General features: G+C 48.7%; 1 protein-coding gene across 2 annotated transcripts in view; it reads left to right on the forward strand.

The window, feature by feature from the left end:
- Positions 1–22711, forward strand: part of GNAO1 (G protein subunit alpha o1) — a 148222-nt gene that overhangs the window by 106304 nt on the left and 19207 nt on the right. For both annotated transcript variants that reach the window (XM_069793758.1, XM_069793757.1), the window contains exons 5-6: positions 14612–14740; positions 15441–15570. In XM_069793758.1, the coding sequence (XP_069649859.1) occupies positions 14612–14740; positions 15441–15570 (259 nt within the window). The remainder of the gene's footprint in view (positions 1–14611; positions 14741–15440; positions 15571–22711) is intronic.

Here is a 22711-nt window from a genome sequence, read left to right on the forward strand (position 1 = left end):
GGGCAGGCAGGCAGAGTGTGGCGGGGGGGTGTCCGGGGGAGCCCCACAGGAGCAGAGTCCCAGTGCTTGGCCAAGACAGTCCCGCCGAAATCGGGATTCTCCTGGTGGAGCCCTGGGCACTGATCTTTTCACAGACTAATTGATATAATAGCTCTAATTAGCCTTGTAGCAAACACCACTTTGTTTCTTGCTTATCCAGGCCAAGCGCTGAGCCAATATTCAACCCCCAGCCATTGATTTCCTACTGCTTTTTAGGTGCGAAAGGGGGAAATACAGGGTTTCTTTCTCCACATAGAAGACATTTGGGCACAGCCAAATGTCTCGGAGGGCACCCAGCACTGGGGTGTTTGGCCGTAGGCAGCACGGCTGAGCAGGTAGGAAGGGCTGTGCTTTCCCTTGGGGTTTCATTAGCAGCCCTGCGGAGAACAGCAGGCATGGCTGCTCCCCAGCCCGATGCCTCTGGCTCCACAAAGTCAGCAGGACCTGGGCGGGGGGGACATGTCACCCAGCTGTGGCCCCCTCCAGGGCTGGGTCAGTGCCAGGGGTGGCCTTCCTGCCTCCTCCCTCTCTTGGAGACCTGACAAGGGGTTCAGACCTGGTTTTTTTTCCAACGCACATGCTGATGAGACGATCATTGATTTGGGCAGGGGAACCAAAGGCAGCCAAATGTGACACTACCGCATTACTGCCTCGCATGCCACTCTCCCATACAAGCTGGGCATGAGCCCAGCCAGCACAGCGAGCCAGATGATACACTTTAGGCACATTTTTGACCTTTTCCTATTATTCTCTTTTTTTTTCCCCTGCAACACACAGAGCTAGTGTTAGGTCTGTATCAGTTCGTTCATCCGTACCTTTTACACTGACTGTCTATTAGAGTAAAAACAACACTGAGACTGTCGATAAACTATTATTTCACCTTCTCCAGATCTGTTCCTTGCCTTCAGACCACTGGCATAACACACAGATCCAAACCCACAACTCCTATTTTGCCAGCCCCCGTCAGAAAACCCTCTAATTTCCCGCATGCCCCTGACCCCCCCGGCAGCCTGTGCTCAGGCTCACGGGCTGTTGTGGACAGGCACACACTCACTCCGATCTGCGGGCACAGGCTCTGGGCAGGGTTGCTTAGTTTGGTCACGACAGCACAGTTCAGAGCAGAAGGAGGCTGGAATACAGCAGAGCGAACACCCGTCCTTGTGCCAAAATCCTCAGGCTTACGCCTTCCCTACCTCCGATATGTTTAATGCATTTAAATGCTTGAGTGCCTGGAGAAGGCACTTCCTCTGAGGTCCCTGGGGGTCTCTTCTAGAACTGAATTTTTTGGGAAAAAAGAGGAGAAATGGTGCTGAGCCTAGATTTTAGGCAGCACCTTCTCCATGCTGCTGAGAGGGGAGGGAAGAGATACAGGGGAGAAAGAAACCAGGCACAGACCGCACCATGGAGCCACGCCAAGGAAATGTCAGCTTGGGTTTTGGCGGTTAGTCCAAGCCTTGCTGGGGATTTATGCTGCACTTTGCCTCGCTGTAACCCATTCCCTGCTGGGCTATGTTGAGCAGCAGGTTTGCTGGGACCACCAGCACTGAAAAGAAATTCAGTGCTCCAAAATTGTAAGCCCAGGCCATGAAACACCCCACGAGCAGTCACTATAGCTCTGAGGCTCTGACAGCACTTTTAATGGCATCAATCAGCATTTCCCAATCCTTCAGTATTGGCCTTGGTATGTAAGGTTTGATGATAGCATAAGAACCATTTCTAAATCCTCGTTCAGGAAAATACCAGCCAGTACATCCTACTGAGCAGCGTTAATGTCAGTTTAAACATTTTCAGCTAAACAGCTCCACAGTCTTGCAATCCCCAACATGAGAAATACTGCACCTGGGAATGTGCTGAACAGTGAGGCCAAATCTGCAATGGGCAGGAATAGAAGACAGAAGGGGAAAGAGGAGACTGACACTAGCTAGCAGCTTCTGAAAGCTGGGAATTGATAACTGAGTCCACGCAAAAATCTTTGCTTAAATTAAACTAATGTTGGAAGCAGCAACTCTGCATTAAGAAATCCCCCGAGGAGTATCTCATTGAACAAAAATACGTAAACAAAGAAATGACACAAATATAGAAGTTACAAATAAACTCAGGAAAAAAAGCTACGCATTTCTTCCCAGTAGCTCAAATACCTCTATCCTACCCAGGGAACCATCCTTAAGGACATAAGAGCCTCTTCCCGACCCACAATAAAGAGCTGCATCTCGTGATCCAGAGTCTCGACCGGGTCCCACCTGCATGCAGTGATGACAGTGCCAGTCCTGAAGGTGACAGAGGGGAGCTTTTAGCGCAGACACCCCAGCCATGCCTCTGGGCAACTCCTTCCCACCTACCTGGGCAGGGCTGGATGGGTTTCCCACTTGCTTGTGCTTCCCAGCATCAGTGGAGCTTTCTCTGAAGTGGACCACAGAGGCAGGGCAGCGAGGCTCAGCCCTGCTGTGTTCGTTCAGATGTCTGCGATCACTATGGGAGACTTAAGAGCATCTGCTTAAAATAGTTGGTAGTAAATAGCAAATGTGCTAAATGCACAGAGGTCACCCGCACTACCTGTTTATGTCACCAAGGGTTTCTCTGACTTATGTGCAGGCATCCATCTGAGTGTCTGAACGAGCTGTCTGAACCCCTGGTCTACCTGGTTCAGTCCATTCATCCCGCTCTTTGTTTTCCCTTGCCCCAGAACAGAAGTACCATGGGTGGGCTGTAGGTTTTGCTTTGACCCTGCTGACTCCACTTGATGTGTTGCTGCTTTCCACCAGCTTGATGAGAAATCTGGGTGTAGGAGTAGCACTGGTACCCTGTCTGAAGTCCCAGCAAAAAGCATCACAGACTGGGACTCCCTGGCTCCTCGGGGCATCTGGTGGTGACAGTGGGGAGCAAGAAACTTTGCTCCACAGGAGAGAGCTCCTATATGGATGTATAGCCTACATCAGCAGGGAAAACCTGAAGGAAAAATTGGATCAAATCCAGTATCTGCCTTTAAACATGCTACCTTGCATCCCCTGCCACGTGTTCCCATAACAACAGAGCCACATTACGCACGTCCGTGGTTTTGACTGCAGTCCCCCAGCTGCTCCCTTCGCACTGCAGCGTGCCACGTCACACTGGCTCCCTGCCCATGCACGCCGAGCCTGGGTGCCCTCCGGCACACAGGAGGTGATCCTGGGGAACACTGGCTGCCTGCTTCCTGGCTCCTTCCTCCACACTGCTCATCCTCCTCCTTTTTCCTTACTTACGCCTTAAATCTCATCAGCCCAATCCTCAGCCCTGGGGACAAGTGGGTCATGCAGTCAGTGCGTGAAGAAGACCCAACATGAACAACATACACACTTGTGCAAAGGCAGGGCCTGGCATGAGCAACAGCGCAGGTATGACCCAGACCTGTCCTGCAGCCTTCCCTGTACGGACATAAGGGGGCACTCCTGGGATTCAGGGGGTTATTTTTATTTTCACTTTGCAGTGGGAGCCAAAAAGCTCTTTATTTTGAGAAGCTTCAAACATTGATTGGATACGGCTGATCCTTCCCTCAGCTGGTGCAGTGCCACCAGATGAATAAATCTTGCATGCATCTGTAATTACTGCTTAGCTTGTGTTTAAATGCAGCATCATTGATCTGCAGAACTCATCAAAATCCATATAGGAATGCTTGAAATTATATTGGATGAAGCAGAAAAGTACATGACAACATCCATTTTCAGCCTTCCTTGTTCACCAAAAAAAAGTATTTATTTATCTCTATTCAAATTCTTGGGTTAACTTACGATTTAATCATCAATTGTAACTCCATTTTATGGGCTGCTCTTTATGTAGGGAATATATTTATTTCTTATAATAGGCCAGCAAATTTCTGCCAGCCTTACAGTATCTGCCCCTACATGGGCAAAATCCCTATTAAAAGCATGGAAGTATATTGCTTAAGGGTTATAAAATTCATACAGAAAGGTCTTGTGGTTAAAGCTCCTGTCTGTGATTTAGGGAACCAAACAGACTTCCAAGTGCCACCACAGACTTCCCGTTGTGTCCTCAGGCAAGTCATCTATCCCCTTAATACCTGTAGTCCTCCTAAAGCAAGTGTGATTAATAGCATTTCCCTGCTCCAGTGGGAGGTTGGAAGGACACATCAATCATGCTCAGCAAAAGTTGAGGTGCTCCCACAGCAGGCGGCGCAGAAACATGGGTTGGGCAAGGGCGATGCTTGTGCTAACCAGCCATCTGCTCGAGATGCTCTCCTCCCCTTCTGCGGCCAAGAGGAAGCTCAGCAAAAGCATTTATTGGCAATAAAGTCTGCGTTGTCTGGAAGACCTCCTGATGTTTTCCAGACCTAACGCTTCTCTGGGCCAGCTCCATCCTCCCACTGGAAGTGAAGTGCTCCTGGGTCGGTTCAAACTTCTCCCACCAGGCAGGCAGGGACTCCTGGTCCACCCACCTGGCTTACTGCAGCACTTTGGCCTGCGGCTCGCTCCCAAGAGATGTGGTCACTGGCAGGTCCATGGACAAGACAGCAGAGGCTGCTTCTGGCAGGGACATGTCCCCAGGGCACACGGGAAAGTGTCTGCACAAGCAGAGGCAGTAACTGTCCCCAGCCCTCATGGAGGAACATGCCTTGGAGGTGCTGTCCTCAGCTCATTTCCCACAAAGCCACACCAGCTCTGCAGCTGGGCTGTCCCATACAGAGTATCCCAAACTGATTTTATCACACACACATGCCTGATGCATCTTCAGCTGAACACAGGGATCAGCCCACTCCTGCAGAGACCTGGGAGCAACCCAAACGGCTGTTTGGTGGGCTGCCGGAGCCTAACCTCCCCCAGGGTGGTTGTGCGGTGACAGGAGGCTACGATTACAGACCTCTATGAGGTTGCTCATGCCTGTAAGAGAGAGAGGAGGGGAAAATGGGTGGTCAGCAGGATGTCTCACCAGCCCAGCCTGGCCCAGGCGACAGCCTTCCCTGGTGGGAACGATCGAGGTATTTTGATATACAGCAAACAAATGTCCTCTTAACGATTTAGCTGAACGTTTTCTAAAGGGATGAGAAATTTTCCTTTACGTGTCTCTGCTTCTGGATCCATCCTGGACTGAAACCAAAATGTTGCAATACCACAAGCAAAGCTGTTCTCAGAGGAGCCTCAGCCTGACAGCTGCTGAGAAGGACCAGAAACTCCATTTGCATAGCATAGATTTTACACACTCAAGAGATCCACCTATGTCTGGGATAACTAAGACATTTTGAGCGTGCAGCCAAGGATAACATTTCCAGGTTTTGCTTTCGCTAGCTGTTGGTCACATCCGTCCACAGCAGAGCATTGGCTGATTTTGGTACCCACGGTTTCTGGCAGGGATGCTTAAATAGGATTTGAAAGCAGAAATCCCCATAGCTTGCTAATAGGTCAGGAAAACGGACAGATGAGAAGATCCAGGAACACAATTTCCACTCCATCACCAGCAATGCATCTTCCTCAGCACGGTGAGTGAATAAATGAGGCCCCTGATTGAAGTCAGCTCCCGACAGACCCACCCCACTCTTCGTAATTGCACTGTCACCCAGCTATGGGCATCCTCTATCTGCCTGATACAAGAGTGCAGATCTCATTAACTAATGCTTTCCTTCATAGCATTAGATCTAAATCCCTCACCAGTGCTATCCCTGCTGCAGACAGACCCCTAGCACTCCAAAATCATTGCAGCTATATCTGTTTTTTCCCTTCCAGCCTAGAAATGGAGATGTTAATGCTACTTCCCCTACTGCCACAAGTGTGTAAATAGATGTCCTGGGCCTTCATGTACACCCTGATGAATCTCGCTGGCCAGTGGTTGGTTAAAGTCCACGGGACTGGTTTCATCTGTGGCCACAGCTGTCTGCTTTCTGGGTTTGGAGTAATTCTGAGTAATTAGCTCACGAGATTGCCTTGGGGCCAAACCAAATGGGCAGCCATGTGCTGTAAGGAGCGCTGGGGTGAGCGAGCCTTCGTGCCTTTGTCGGCGTGCTCACTGCAGGGACCATGGCCGCGGCGGGCTGGGTTTGTCAATGTCTATCCCCGGTTTGGGCTGAGTGGCCGAGCGCCGCATGGGTGAGCCTGCCGCCTCGCGCGGATGCGCCGGGAGCCCTGCTGCAGCACGGGGGCTGCATCCTCTGATCGGGGCTCCTTCCCAGAACAAGCTCTTCATTATCCCAGACTCCCCACGGCTTATTTTTAGCCTCTCCTTTTCTTTCCTTTCTTTCTTCTTCTTTTTTTTTTTTTTAACAGTATAGAAAGCCATCAGCTCCACTGTCAGCAGGTTTATAACAGCAGTCCTGGACCAAAAAAAAAAAGCATCAAACCCACTTACTCTGTTGTGTAAAGGTTTAGGCATAGATCCTGCTCGCTTCCAGGGTGCTGGGTCCCACCATGCCTCACCCGTGCTCCAGCTCAGCTACCGTCCTTGAGAGCTGGTCGTCAGAAGGAAGCAGAGACTTACATAAAGCAAGAGCTAGACTGGAGCTGTTGAGCTTTCCTCTGCTTCAGCCAAAGTTCGATTAACGCCTGCGTCTGCCCTGGTGTGCGGAGGACACCTGCGTGCAGGGCCACCAGGAGAGAAGACCTTGCACAGCCTGAGCCGTACATCATCCCAGCAGGCTCGGATTTACACAGCGCCGCTGGAAAGATCCAGCCAGCCCCCATAAAAATCTTTTGCTTATAAAACAAAGGCGAGGGTGCCCTGTGGTCAGCGGCTCTGCGCTAAACAATGATTTAAATCATGGAGGCTTTCTATAAACAGCAGTATTGCCCAGCTGAGGACACTTCTAAAAGGGATCACACCACTGCTAGCAAATCACGTTCACCAGATCTGCCCATGCAGCAGCTCTGAGGGGGCTGGCATTAAACTGGCTGGTTCTCCAAGTAGCATCGTATTAAGTGACTATAAAGCAGATGGTTACATATAGAACAAGGCTCCCTCCTTTCCCCATCTTGGATAGGATCCAGGAGATGAGGAAAACCCCCTCCTGGCATGATGAAAGGTTCTGAAGACCTTCTGTATATGAATGTCTCGGGAGCAGAGCAGAGATGCTCCACAGGGGATGTGCAGAGGTCTACGGAGATGTCTCCAGAGAAGCACCTGGGGAATAGGGAGGAGAGAGAGGACAGCTGTTCCCATACAATAATTAACAAAGTTAAACTCTGAGATGGCAGTTTAAAAACCAGAAAGAGGCAGTTTTTCACAGACAGGGTAGCTGAGCTGGGAAATTTCTTGCTGCAGATGTGCCTGTTAGAAGTTTACATTGCTTAAAAAAAACGCCTAGACAAATTTCTGGAAGAAAAGTCATTGAGGGATAATAGATATAAAGATATCACCCTTCTTTTTGAATCTCCGTTATCGATAGGAAGCATTGGTGGCTGGGAAAACTGTCTGAGTACTGCATGCTTGCCCTCTTCTCTCAAGATCTGCTCTTGGACACTAGCTAAGCTAGGTGGGTCATTGACCTGATCCAGACACATTGTTTTTCTCTTTTGTAGGGGCTCCAATATGTAAAATAAATCTTCATCATCCCCTCTTACGCACCATCCAATTTCCAAATTTCATTGCAGAAAGATGACCCCACACCTGCTTTCCCAGGGCTGCTCCAAAACTGTTTCTGAGTAGGTTGCTGGTGTTGGGTTGTCCTCCAAAGCCCACCTCTCCCCCAGCCAGAGGTCTGATCACAAACTCAGACTGCACCACAGCGTCCTTTTATTCCAGCAAGACCATGATACATTATTGCTGACCAAACCACCACCCATGAGCAAAGCCAGCCAGCAGCTTATGCCTGGAGACCCTTTATGTCCTGAAATATCTTTGTTATGCAGTTGCTATTTAGTGACTCTGCTCATGTGATCCTAAAAATTATTCTGGATCCAGTCATGCCTTGGAAAACTGCAAGTCTAACTAGGACAGCTAAACTCCAACCTGCTTTTGTTCATTCTTCCTGTCTATCATTAGTATTAATATCAACTTGTCAAGTTGATCTTGATGTACAAGCCCTGTACAGCCCTGCTTCAGTGCAGGGCAAAAAAAAAAAAAAAAAAAGCATCACAATGTAGCATCCCTTCTGTCAAGATTTGGCACCATCCTTTAACATCAGGGACCACCGTCCTCATTTCACAGGGTAGAGTAATGAAAACCCAGGGCATCCAGCAGAGTTCATTCAGGGAAATAACCCCGGTCATCTCTGGGCCTGATGACCGTCACTCCAGCTGTTAGCAGCCTGAAAGAAGCAGGCACCAGAAGGGGCTTGTTCGCTGGTTGGATTTCAGGGAGGGAAGCTGTGGAGTGTCCATGCCGATATCTCATCTAGGTGGATGTGAGATGAGATTTGTCATCAGGACCAGCGGCCGGACAGCAGAGCCTGCCGTGTAATTCATGTGATTCCCATCAAGGCAGGACTGGCCAAGGGGTGAGTGCAGCCAGAAACACAAAATGCGTTGCCCAAGGTCCAGGAGCAAATTCCCAAGACCTTCCTTCTGTGGGCTGGGCTCAGAAAATGCCAGACGATGCTCTTGCCCTCTTAGCTGAATTACTTATCCCCTAAGGTCTCTTTCTCCCACCTGCCATAACCCACCTAGCAGTGCCCGAGGAGCAGTGCATAATGTGTTCTTCCTTCTGTTAGGAGGACAGGAGGGCTCTGCGCACACATATGCGCACCATGGTCCCTACCCTTAGGTGGGATTGATTTCTGAAGGGACACAATGCAGCTGCTTTGCTACATTTCAAGCCTTTCATAACTAATAATTAAGACATGTTGTATCACCGCTGTGTGTGCTGCATGAGTGCTGGGCTCTGAGACTGGGCTGTGGTTTATTTTTCCCCTTCCCCTAAAATAATACAACAGATATGGCTGGCCATGGCATCTACAGGGAAGATGCTGCAGTGCCACGACCTCTGGGTGTTTGCTCAGTGGCAGCTGCCCTCTTAGCCATGCCAAGCTGTATCACACCTTCGGGAAGCAGCACCCACATGGGTTTTCCCTTCTGGTAGAAGATACTACAAAGAGTTTACTAAGCTGTTGTAGAGCCACTATTGACACTCAGTCCCTAAGCCCAGCGCTTATCCTCTGAATCCTTAGTCTACAGTGACTAAATATGAAATGGTTTTAATGCTAAATATACATTGAATTGTGTATTCATGAGTGAAAGAAAGGAAGAAGCTAAGGTACAAGCTAAGCTCATATGCAGATAACCTTCCATCCATGAACTAGGAAGGAGGGCTCAGGTGGAGACACCTTCACATAAGCATCTAGAGTTAGATGAGATGGATCCTGCTCGTGACAAATCTTGATTAAAAACTCCGCATTTGCCAGGAGACGATGCTGGAGCTGACCCTCGAGCGCCTCTGTACACAGAGTAGAAAATAACCCAGCGGTGACTCAGCTGCATCTGTTGACAAATGGGGATCTGCTTTTTCAATCGAATACAACGCAAGCCAACAAAACGAGGCTGGGGTATCCCACGCACAGCCTTTCCTTCATGGAGGAAACGTCGACAGAGGCTAGGACCGGCAGGACAGAGAAGCAGCTGGGAAGATGCTGCTGTGTCCAGGCTTGCTCTCCTGAAGTTCCCACTCCCCTGCCTGCAGACCTGCCCCAGACCAAGACCCAGGCTGTGGCCACTGCTGCACCAGGGCTTGTCAAGCACAGAGGACGTGAGCTCAGGTGTGCGCAGTGAGAGCTGGATGCTGCCTGCAAAAAGACTGCCAAGGTGTCACCTTTGAGGCAAGAACTACCCAGCAGACGTTTAACCATTTTATTGCCATTAACTTCAAAGGACATGAATGTGCATCTGTGTAAGCTTTGCCACAGGTATCCAGCTTTGACCACAACCTGCAACCTCAGCTACATGTCTTCATCCAAGAAAGCAGCCAGCAGAGCCTTTGGCACAGGCAGTACAATCCTGGGAGAAGGTTCCCGTGGTAGCAGAGTGCCTGGGGAGGGGTCCCCGTCCATGCGCTGCACGTAGGCTGCTGCCACGGGGCTGTTCCCATGGGATAACTCAGACAACAGTCCTTTCTCCATGCAGTGTCTCTGGCATCAACAGAGCTGCTACCATATGCTGTTGGAAGCAGCAAATGAAGGCACAAGAAACCATATTTACTCCCTATTTTCAATATTACTGTGTGAAGATATTCAGTATCAACTGGTCCTTATAGAGCATCTGCCTTTCATAGCATCAGTTTGATGAGCTCCTCTCCCTGTATTTGGGAAATGCCATTTCTTGTGCATTTTGCTTTCAGCAGCGTAATATAGTCGGGCTTCGCCTCTCTGAGCCTGATAAACTGAGTGACTCAGAAACCTGCAATCTGCTTCAAAACAAAGCGTTTAAGATAAAAGATATAAGCAGTAATGGAGCTGCTCGGCTCAGGAGTATAAATGCTAGAGGGTTACTCATGTACTCAAAAACCTTCTAACCTTTCTCCAGCTTTTTTTAACCCCTGCAAGCCCTGGGCAAGGCAGGCTGCAAATAAGAGCTGATGTGTCATTTCAGATAAGCTTCCACTCCAGCATGCAAAGCCCGGAGCTGGGAAGTGGAAGGAGCTCTGATGCCAGCACTGTGCAATGAAGATGACATGGAGGGGGAGAGCCAAGCGCTCGCTTTGCAGCCTCCAAAGTGCTCTTATTTCTGCTGGTTAAACAGATGCCAGCTTTTGAGGGGATTATGTGTCATCGAGCCTGTTGGCTGTGACAACTAATTATCTCCAGCAACAGTTTAGCCTTGAGATTTGCGGTTCAAAGGGCATACCAGGAGTGCTGTCATCCAGCACCATGTGCAGCAATTTGTCTCCACTTGGGTTTCCCTGTTCCCAAAGAGGTGGCACCCCCAACACATCCCATCCTCACCAGCTCAAGCTCACACCCAGCAGGTCCTTCCAAGCAGCATGGGCAGGTGAAGCCCCAGAGATACCTCCAGTAGGAACTGAGGTGAACAAGCACCAGCTAAAATCAGCTCAGCATCTGAATAGCAGCCTGCCTGAGCTTTCCATTCCCGTAGCTGGATGTTAGTGTGGCAGCCATGCCACGGCATGCTCTCCCGGCTGAGCTTTGTGGGGTACAGGCACCAAAGGGGTCCAGCTAAGCTGCGGCCAAGTCCAGGGGAAAAAAATACCTGCTGCAGCCTGAGATGGGAGAAATTCCAGGGGAGAGCAGCCAGAGGAGTAAACGCTTTTGGAATGCAGCCTCAAAACCAGCACTGAAAATGTTGTATACCTTCATATAAATTGATGGCTGACCCTCATCGAGACTACCGGCAACAGATGAAAAGCAGACCCAGGCAACTGAAGGAATTTAAGTCCTTGAGAAACATATGGAGAATGATGGAAAAGACTAGAGATGAGGAAAAAGATGAAGAGGGGAGTTAATAGAAAAGGCAAAGGATGTGTCGGCAAACAGGTATCAGAGCTGGGGTGCCTGGCAGCCAGGCTAGATGCATTAGCGTGGGAGTGACCCCGAGGCACTGGACTCACAGAGGACAGGCTGGGTATTGGGGATACTAAGCATTGCTCTGCACAGCATCAGTTAAGCACTGGGAAGCAGTACCCTCAGCCAGACAGATGCTAGAGACCCCTGCCCGCCGAGGTTCCTATGGAGATATCCCAACTGGGATTGGAAGTTGGATGCTGTCAGGAAGGAGAGGGTAGGTGGGATGGATGCTGCTGGGCTCTCCTCCCTCTATCGCTATCATCCTGCCCCCTCGAGAGGCTGGCAGGCTGCATCAGCTCCCCCAAACCTCTGATTCCCCAGAGTAACTCAGGGGGAGCCAGGTACATGAGGGTGCATCACCTCCATGGACAAGGACATGAAGGGAGGCGAGGCATTCCAAGCCTCAGAGACAGGTTGTATGCAGGATCAAATCAAATCTGGAGCTAATTTGCTGCTGGGCAGCCAAAGGGAACGCCACGTGGAAGAGCCGTAGGCTGTGCACGCCAGTGGCGAGAGCAAGAACCCCCTGAAGACCCAGCACATGGCCTGGGGTTTAAAGGATGCTGCTGTTTACAAGCAAATCATCACAGGTTGAAGGCAGTAATTACAGTAACGAACTCCTCCATCGCTGTGATGACGAGTCCTCAGGCCAGTTTACAGTAGATTTCTTCATTTAGTGCACTCCCAGCATTAAAGGAGGATCTCAAAGGCAAGAATAATTAGTAGGGAACATTAAATTGAAGAGAGTTCAGTCATAGGAAAATACAGAAAATGAAGATGGAGGAAGTGATAAAGGTCTTCAGAGTACTGCCAAGAGCTGCAAGAGGAAAAGAAAATCCTTCCCTCTCTTACACCTCCAGTTTTTACTGTCACCTTGAAGTATTTTGTTCCTGAGGGCAGAGGAGAGACTGGGTCTCTGAATAACGGCACTGCAGAGCCACCTCAGTCTGCAGGGACATGTGAAGAAATGCAGCTGTCTCTTAAATAACAGGAGTTGACACCAGTTGTGAATAGATGAGTGATCGTGGCTTCAGCCATCACAGCAGAGGATCTGATTTCAAATGAAGCCCCATTCATCCATCCAGGGCCCATCATAAGGCTATTAAGGGAGCATCTGTCACAAAACCACAATAGCTTTAAATGCTCGAAAAAGGGCACAACAAAAATAAGGCTGCTTAGCTTATATACTTTTCTCTGGGTGACGTGATCCTTGCAATTCTGTAGCAAAAATGAATGATAAATATGATGGGTAGCCAAAATACGTGATGCAAGCAGGTTGAGGTTTGTTTTTCACCTTAGTGTAGAGTTTGGTTGTCTGTTTTTCCAGGCTAGCGAGGTAGGCACGAAAGCCAGTGGCAATGAGTTTTCTCGAGTAGCAGAGTGCACGGCCCCAGCGCCTTAGCTGTCCAGCTCCGGAGGCCTCACTCAGAGCACTCCCTCCAGGACACAAATGGAAAGCATTTTCCTGCTCTCTGATGCAGCAGGGAAAGCATCTCTGATGCAGCAAGGAAAGCATCTCCAGTGGCAGGACAGGGCGGCGTGTTCAGGCCAGGCGGGATGTGCTTTGGCAAGGCACAGGGGGAAGAGTGCTCACTGCCAAGTCCGTGTGATTGGGTTACTCATCAGGACTAAATCCACACTCTGTGTTAAAAAAGAATTGCATTTATCTAAACTGAAAGAGAAACTCAAGCTTAGACATCATGGCTATCTTAAGTGAATGGTTCCAGCTCATATCTTCTTGCACTCACCAGTAAACTCATACTCTCCAGAGACAACAATGTCTTTTCCTTCCCTACAACTGTCCAGCTCCTCTCACTACTCTTTATTCTCTGCAAGCTGCATTGGGCAGAGCCACGATCCTCTAGCTAACACGGGAATGGGTACCCTCCCATCCTGTCCCCGGCATGTCACCTCCTGCCCCACTGCCTCTTTGGGTGACATCCAGCCTGCCAGAAGCACAGAGATTGAAGGGCAAGACCACTGCTCATGCACAGACCTGCTCTATTATATTCACAGTATATTGAAAGCATCTCGTGTGCATTAGATTGATGCTCTGGGGCTAGAGGTAGGCATTTCAGCCCTGTAATGCACATCAAACCCCCTTTAAGAGGAACAGGGGTGTCTGCGTGCAGCTCAGTGGCAGTGAGAAAGACTTTACTGTGTGATGCAGCTCTGTGTTTATAATTCATATTAAATTGTAATCCAAATTCCTCCTTTATATTTAGTTCGGCTGAGTTGTTTTGAAAAATTGTCTTGAAGGTGGATGAAAAAATGGGTTGTGGTCATATGGGCACAGCTGCTGGGTTCCTCTACAAAAACATTTCATGCTGAAGAATAGGGCTTCCTACCCAAAGTTTCAGCCTATGGAGGCATTGCCTGAGTTCATAGATTTTAAGCCTAGAGCAGAATAAGGGCAAATGTTTTAAAACTATCCAAGTGTTTTAGAAAGCTAAATCTCCCCTCTACCCCCCAAAAAAAACAATTTATTCTCCCAGATTATCACCATCGAAGCCAGCCCCTGGATTTTGTCCAAGCGCTGCATCTCCCGCAGTCCCAGCCCTATGCTGGATTTCAAACTGAAGCAAGTGACTCACTCAGGCAGATTCATCTCCCTTCATTTGAGCTGACTGAAAGCAAGGCATCTCGTCAGAGCAAGCTGCCCCAGCTCCCTCCCTTCCCAGCAGAGAGAGAGGCACCTCCCAAAGGTGACTTGACCTGCCTGTTCTTGGAGCGAGACCTATGTTCTCCAGCTTCTTATCTGAATAAACCCTTGCAGAAAAGCATGTGTGTGTACAGAATCCCGCACCATGGACCAATTGGGACCTTTGTCCCTCAGGGAATAAAAATAGCACATAATATTAAAACTGTGTATTTTCACAGATTGCAATCAGGGCTCACAACACACGCACACTTAATTTCCTGCTTTCAGTTCACTATCAGATTTTATGCTTAGGTTGGTGGGGTTTGTTAACGTTTCTTTTTCCCCAGAATAGAATTTTTTCCCTTTAACTGCAATACATTCAGCCATGAAAAATGAGATTGAAAAAGATTAATAGGAAGCTGAAGGATTCATCTGAGATTGACAAAGATTAACGTGAGTCTTATTCTTACCTGTTTTCTTCCTCTTTTCCCTTCTTCTCTTAGCTACCTAGACAGCTTAGATCGAATTGGAGCTGCAGACTACCAGCCCACGGAGCAGGATATCCTCCGAACCAGGGTCAAAACAACTGGCATTGTAGAAACCCACTTCACATTCAAAAACCTCCACTTCAGGTTAGTCTAAAACTGCATGTACCAGTAAATTTTCAGGGCATCTATTTGTCACAGGGTTTCCCCATAGCTCCCAAAGGAGAAATTGTTAAATTGCCAGTTAACACACGGATGGCTCCCACTGCAGAGGACATGGCATTTTGGGGGGTCAACAATATGCAATGTTTGACAGTCCTGAATTGAAAATCAATGCCTTTAAGATAGGAGCTCATGGTACCTTCTAACCCAAACAAAAGCGCTTTGTTGGGAGGTATAATATGAGATCAGCCCCAAGTCTGATCAAGCTCATAAATATAAAAATATTTGGCCAAATCCTTTCTCTAAAGTGGGTCAGTCACATGTGGTTAATGCTATAGATTGACCCAGATGATGCCAGCCAATAGAGAGAAGAGGGCATGAAGACAGAAAGACATACACACAGAGTATTTAGAGCATAGAAAACTCAAGAGCACACGGTCACCACCTCCGCAGACCCTTTGGGACGCAGCACACTGCTGAGGCTCTCCCACAGATCCCCACATCCCTAGCTGTTACTGCTCCTCCTCAGCTCCAGGCTCTGGAGAAGACCATGCCAGGGGTTAAAGACCTGTTGCTTTGTGTTTGGAGCCTTCCAGGGACCATATGGTCAGAAAATGCCAGGACTGCTAAAGTTTCCTCTTAACTAAGAAAGAGCAGGTGCTGACAGTCTTCTCCTGTGCCATAGGCTCTTTGATGTTGGGGGCCAGCGGTCAGAACGCAAGAAGTGGATTCACTGCTTTGAGGACGTCACAGCGATCATTTTCTGCGTCGCACTGAGTGGCTACGACCAGGTGCTCCATGAAGATGAAACCACGGTGAGTCTAACCAGGTCTTGGAGGCCCCAACAATTCTTTACGGGATACTGCGTAGCCAGCAACTGCTCAGAGATCGCCGAATGCTCACTGGGGTGCTACAGTAATGTGCTTTTGTCAGTCACTGCCCCTTGACACTGAAATCCTGGGGAGATTTGTCCTCCTCCACACTCTTCGAAATCAAGTCTGCATGCCCAGGTAATGCTTCCTTGCACCGGTAAAGTCACAGTGTTGTATTTCTCCTTTCTAGCTGACCTGTGTGTTTTCAAAATGTGTTAATGGGACCCTATATCCAGAAAGAGGAGATATAGCTAGGTGGGCTTTTAAAATAAATGTTAAGGAAGTGGTCACGCTGTGGTGCAGAGGTGCTGGACGGCCATGCACAGCCGAGGAAGGCTCGGGCTAGGAGTATAACCTATTTCTTCAGGCTACATAAATTCATTTTCCTGAGTGAGACTGGAACTGTTTGATTCCTCAGGTAATTTGCTCTAGGAGAGGTTTTATGACTTCCCACTGTGACATTAGGCTCAAAATACCATCTGGAAATAAAGCTAGTGAGGAGCTGTGTGCTCCCTGGTATTAGAGTGCAATTAATACAAGTGAATTAAATACACAGAAAGGGTGCAAGAAGACTCATTACTGTATTCTGGCCATTCATTCAGTGTGATAGGGATGCATGCTTTTGGGACTAATGACGACTGCGGCGGGCACGCAGTTGCATTTGTTTAACGAAAAGAAATCGGAGGCCATACTCAGACTTGGTAACGATTTCATCTCTGCCCAGTCTGCAGCAGCATGGAGAGCTCGCTCCAGCCAGCTCTGTCTCCCTGAAGCTCTTTACTCTCCCGCTGGTAAAGCTGTCAGGCTTGCAGAAAGCTGTTGATGAGGAAGGAATCAAGGGAAAGATTGCTGTTAGGTGTCAGTTGTCTCTTCCCAAAGAGACTGGGAGGGATTGTGGTTTCTAGCCTCTTTGAGCCAGGTTTATGAGCTCTAGCAAACTGTTTGATGAAGTCGCCCGGCTGATTGGGTCATACTGATACCAGAATTCAGTGTGATACTAACGTCATGACTATGTCCCTCCAGGCTGAGTGAGACACCCTACACCCTCTCATGTCCACTTATTTATAATCCTCAGTTTTCACCTCCCTCTGACCCTGGCCCCGATATGCTCGAGGATGCTCAGTCCTGTAGGATTTCCTGGGAAGGAACCAAAATCTCCTGACATGATTTCAAAAACCCAGCCATTAGCTTAATGCCATAGAGCTCTGCAGCTGGGCAGGGGAAACACACCCAGGAGATAAAGAAGAATATGCAGGCAGAGGGCAGACCCAGGGGGCAGGGAGTGAAGCTGTGATCTCAGCAGAAAGCAAGGTGCTTCTGCAGGTATAACTTGGGCTGTGACACTGAAACCGTGAAGCCAAAGGCTGCCTTTAATACAGGTCACCTTTGGGTGCCAGTCTACACAAGCCAGAGCCTGTGATTCAAAGCCACAGGGCACAAAATGGAAGGTCTTGAATGCCAATGCCATTTTTTAAATGTCAGCCTTAACTCAGCTCCTCTGAGATGGAGGTTACAGCATCCCTCCTGGGGATGCTGAGCTCTGCCAGTGACTGTCCATCACCCAGCACTACCGCAGTGATGAGCAGGGTGCCAGCTCAGCTTCCCCCCCGAAGTGCCCCGCTGCAGAAACTGGGATTTGCGCAGCTCCAGCTTTCCTTTTGCATCAGGAAAGCAGGCTTGCACTACTCTGGCACAGCGCTGACATTTGCCTGCTATTTCAGTCCATTTTCACAAAGCATTTCTGGGGATGCTGAGCAACAGGAGGGCAGAGGCAGCTGCTGTTCATTTACATATTCGGCGTAAACCGGGAAAGGATTCGGCATTGCCACTGCCACGCCTGCAGGACGCCCCCACCTAACCCAGATAAACAACCCTGAGTGAGGCCAATGCAAATAGGAAAAAATGGCGGTGTCGGATCTTGTCTGCCCTATTATACCCCCAGCACAAATGGCGGGTGGAAAACATGGCACCCACAGACTCGGTCCCCTCCCAGCTGAACCCCCAAGCATTTGGTCTCCTCCCTGCTAACGTGGTTCCTCTCCAAAAACCCAGCAGTAAAAAGCAGCATCTCTTCAGTCAGCTGATTTGCCGTCTGCCTGCATCCGTCACATCTGCTGGCTTTAATGACGTAAATCAGCTTTTATTGCTTCTCACTTAGAAAATGCAAAGAGGAGGCAGCTAAGAGAGTGAGCTGGGTGCTGTTTCTCCATCATAATTTTCTATAGAGCTGCTTACTATGGTGCGGGCACTTCCAGCTGTATTAAGCCACTGAAGGTTTGGGGGCTGTACAGATGTCTCTGTGAGTATGAAAAGACTTGTAGAGCTTTCATTGCTAGCGTGGAGCCATGAGAGGTAAAGAGCCCTACTGCATCTCAGGTGCCCAAAAAAATCCTTGCAAAGCCAGTGCATGGAGAGAACAGCTTTTCCTCATGCGCTCAGTGCCCTGTTGACAATAATCACAGGATTTCACAGGGCTTTTTTGCACACCTCTAAGTCAAACCGCACTTCAGGCGGATGAAACTGCAGTTCACATAAAGTCAGCCTAACATGGAGCAGGGGCTCACCTTGTTAAGCTCGGTTAGCACGAGGGCATTGGGACCAGTGTAGTTATAGGGTCAGCCTGTCTCGCTGAAAAAAAGCTCAGAAACAACAGGTTTACTGTGAATCCTTTCAAGTGAGACTGAGCAAAGAGCTGGTTAAAAAAGGCTGGGTGAAACACCTCCTGACCTGTCCCTGCCCTTAAAATTAAAGCACAGCTCTACACTTGTAGATTTTTTTTTGTGGTTTATTGCACTCTTTGTTTTAGAAGACTGAGCACCCACTCTCCTGCAGCAGCTAAAAAAAGGCTATTGTGTGCAAAGCCATCACTCCCTAAGAGCAGGTAGTTTTTTTATAAGGGATATATTTTCTTTCCAATTCCCTGCCACAAAGAGCAACAGGGCAGGAGTTGAGGAAAGCAAGTACTTCTCTATGTCCAGATGAGAAAGGTATAAATAAAATAAAGACAACTTTCTGCATCTGTGCTTTCTAGGCCCATACACCCATAAAGACCACATTTTGCACAGAAACCCCCAGTGCTGTTGAATCCAGCCTCTCCCATTGCCCCAAACACCTCCTTACGCCGTTGTTGGCAGATCCAAACTGCTTCCCTGCATGCTGGGCTCCTGGGGGAGAGGAGCAAACCTACAGGGAAATTTAAGCAGTGCCTTCATCAGTTCCCTTGCTGCCAGCCACAGCCCACAGCTAGAGCTCCCGAGGCAAAATGACACCCTCTGCCCAATGCACAAGACACTGTCTTCAAGGTATTACACCTGCCTCTGCATCTCCCTTTACCGAGTCCATCACAAGGAGCTGCAGAGCTCTCTGCCATATTTGTACACAGTGGGAACGCTCTGCTTTAACTGACTGAACAACTCCATGGATTATGTCTTTGCATAACGAGGCTATTTTGTCTCATTTGTGACTTATCTTTATGTTTCATAAGCTGAGGTTACAGGAGGAAAAGCCTCAGATCTGTAATCTGGGAGGAGAGAGGGACAGCAGTCATATTAATCAGTAAAACTGGAGAAGATGATTAACAAAGGCAGATTTGCATTATTCCTTCTAAATGGAGTTCCTAATGGAATTTAAAAAAAGGCAGCAATGGCATGAGACCTATCATAGGAACCGTGACTATCCTCTTTGGGTTATTCCTTGCAAATTCAAAGGAGTCACGGCAAGAGAGGGAGATGTTCATGCTGCACATTGCTGCCTCTGAAACGAAGATATTTAGGTCATCCATATCTAGCCAAGACATGCAAGTATTGTTTGTGTCCCCATTGCTGAGCATGGGATGGGTTGAAGGCACTGTGCTGGTGACCCTTGGTGTGCATTAGTCTTGGCCTGTTGGCTCGTATTTCATTGCATGACCCGGTTAGTGTGCTCTCTCTGCTGTCATTGGGCAAGGAAAATTGGATTGCAGCACTCAGAAATTGCCTTAGGAGTGACAAAGCAAGTGGAAGTGGCTTGGGCATCTTAGGAAATATAAGCAGGCAGGGGAATATGGCGTTTCTGTGCTTAGGATAACCATCAGTGTCCTTATAGTTTGCATGACATTTAGCACTTAATCACCAAGGAAAACAAAAAAGATTGAATCAGCTGTGTGTTGCAGAAATAACTGGGTCTCCTCCCATGCTCTGGTGAAAAGAAGATGGGGTTTATGAGTGTGTTTCTGCCTGGGCAGAGTCTTGACCACAGCGTCCTTTCTCCTTCATGCTCAGTAGAAAGCTATTTGCCCTTCACATCAGCAGTGGGAACACAGTCATGCAATGACATCTAAACTCAGCTATAAGCAATTCTGTCTCTTGTCGTGTGCAGGAAAAGTTAACTGGACTTTTAATTTGTATGGGTGGGTGGTTATTCCTCTGTAACGTGGCTGGTGGGGCTGCTTTCCTTGTTGGGGTATAAAGTATTTGCAGGCGTAAGGATTTAAAATACTGAATTTGAAATAGGAAGTGACATTACGAAGCCAATGTTTCAAGAGCCTTAACGATAGGCCCAATATAAAGTACGAGGAAGCAGCACAATGAGTCCAAAAGCAGGTGAAGTAATTTATATCACTTCATATAAAAGGATGAGAAGTGTAATCTTTAATGCCTCCTAGCAGAGCAGGCACGTCTGCCCCATCACAGCAGCACGGGTCCTCCTGAGAGGGTCCCTCGGGAAGCCTTAAGGGACTAAAAGCGTCTTTCACTGTGGATTTACTGGTAGGAGGGGGATTATTTGGGCTCTTTAACTTCTCACTCCTCCTTTAGCAGCAGCCTGTCCTTTTACATGTGGTACACAGGGACTGCCTCCCCATCCTCGCGTCTCAGCCAGGGCCTGCCTGAGCTGTTGGAGGTCTCCTACAAACATCTGTTGAATGAGTAACAGTTGGGAAGGGAAAGGAAAGGGAGGCGGCAAGGCATTCCCAATGTTAGCCAGCCCCAGGACGGCTTGCATCCATGCGTAGGCTCCCAGGAGCCCTCCTGGGATGTGACAGCATTTCCCACATGGCACCCAGGTACAGCAACAGGAGCATCCGTACCTGCTCACCAGGATATTGCTCCGCACCTTTGCCACACACAGAAAGCGGTTCCTTGCTTTTGAATAGTGTCGTCTTCTCCTTAGTGATGGGGAAGGAAAAGGTGGATTTTAAGACCAGAACCTTTCCCAGGTAAATAAGGATGAGTGGGCAGAGCAGTGGTTGTATTTACTCAGCTAACCGGCAGAGCTGGGGGAAAAATCAACATGTAGAGGTCAGAAAGCCAGGTCGGGCAGCCTTAGGAAGCTTTGAAACTTGTTTCTGGAACCTGAAAGGAATAGAGGATTTTTATTGTAACTCTCATTTTCTACAGGGGCGTATTGGTTTGTGCTGTGTGTATATTCTGGTTATGACTGAATGCTGAGAGCCACTATTTCTCGGGAAAACAGTCTCATTTCCTAACAGGTGTTAACACAAATTAATCAAACTATGTACGAGAAGCAGAAGGATTTCTGTAGCATCCTTACATAGTCTTGCTACTGTAGGAAGGTCAGCTTCACCTAACGGCGAAGCCCAGCTCGGGAGAAGTCCTCAGCTTCTATTTCTTAACAAAAACCCGATGCCAGCCATGGTGCTTTCTGTGCCACGAGGCGCAGTTGCACACCACTGCTCCCTGCCAGGGCTGCGCAGCGTGGTACGGGGCTGGCGAGGTGTGGCGTGGTAAGTACGGTGACCTCCAGGCTGATGGCTGCTGCAGATGAGCTATTGGTTTAACCCACCAGCAGTGTTCATGTGTTTCTCCATGCTTTTATTTTAAATCAGCAAGGGTGGTAAAAGTATCATTAAAAATGTTCTGTGAGGGACCCTGCTTAAAAAAACAGTTAATTATATTTGCTTTCTGTTCCCCCTGACCACCTTCCACTTTCTTCTCTCCTCCCAAAGGCTTTGGGTAGCCAAGGACCTCCTGTACAAAACCTTTGCAGGTTTCTACATGGTTACAATTTTGACACCACAAGTAGCAAAGAGGAGCATTGCTCCGGGGCTCCCACACCAGCCGGTAAAAAATGGGTTAGCAAAAACCAGCACACAGGCACGGGATGATCCAGATAAGCAACACCTTGCAACTGAGACCCAATAAGTAAATGCATTTTTACATTTGTACACAATGGCGTCTTTCCCGTGTCGGTACAATGCATGGTGGGGAGGTGCTCGGTCATTTCGAGTCTGGTAGCAAAGCGTGCGATATACGGTACAGCAAATCGCGGGCATCCTGTTTCAGTCTGGGTCAGAACGGATATTTCCTTCATCCACGGAGCCACTTTTACCTAAATAAAACATTCAGCAGCAGCTAAAGTATAGCAACGAAAAGGAAAGTGTTAATCAATAAAGTGCTGGGCTCAATTATGCTGCCTGCATGGGCATGAAATGCAGCAGGAGAGGGGTGAAAGCCCCCGGCTGTCTCCTGCACCACTCTGAATTTCCAAACCCAGGGGGAACACATGCTGCACCCACCCCAAAAAAACCCTCCGGCAACGAGACCGTGCAGCCCTGTTCTCTCTAGCATCTCTCCGGCGGTCGCTGTAACCAGTCTCGTAGGTGCACTGGAGGGTTTGGGGAGTGCTGTCCCAAGGAGATGCCGCTGGGAAAAGCCGAGGAGCTGGTCTGGTCTGTACCATGCTTTGCCTTTGATAACCCCCTGACTCTTGGGTGTGCTTCGTCCTCACCGCGCCTGCTCTCTCCGCTACCCGGCTCCCGGCTGAGAGATGGCCACGCGACCGGCGTGCGCATCCGGCGTCGGCCTCGCACGCCAAACATCGCCAGCCTCGGCGCCTTCACAGCTTTTCCTCGGCCGTCTGACCTTATCTAGCCAAACAAAGGCCAAAAAATGAGCATTTGAGAGACCAACCAAATTTGGCAGGTATGAAGCTTCTCTTGAACCGAGAAAAAAAAAAACAAAAGAAAAACCGAGTTGAGAGTTGAAAGCAGCAGGGAACATGACACTTGGTTGACTTTGCCGTGAGCTCTTTCCACCACCATAAAACCATGTGGCGGACTTTGCAACTCTCTAACTGGTCTGGTTTT

The sequence above is a fragment of the Haliaeetus albicilla genome, chromosome 10 (genome assembly GCF_947461875.1).
Source record: "Haliaeetus albicilla chromosome 10, bHalAlb1.1, whole genome shotgun sequence".
Classification (NCBI taxonomy): domain Eukaryota; kingdom Metazoa; phylum Chordata; class Aves; order Accipitriformes; family Accipitridae; genus Haliaeetus; species Haliaeetus albicilla.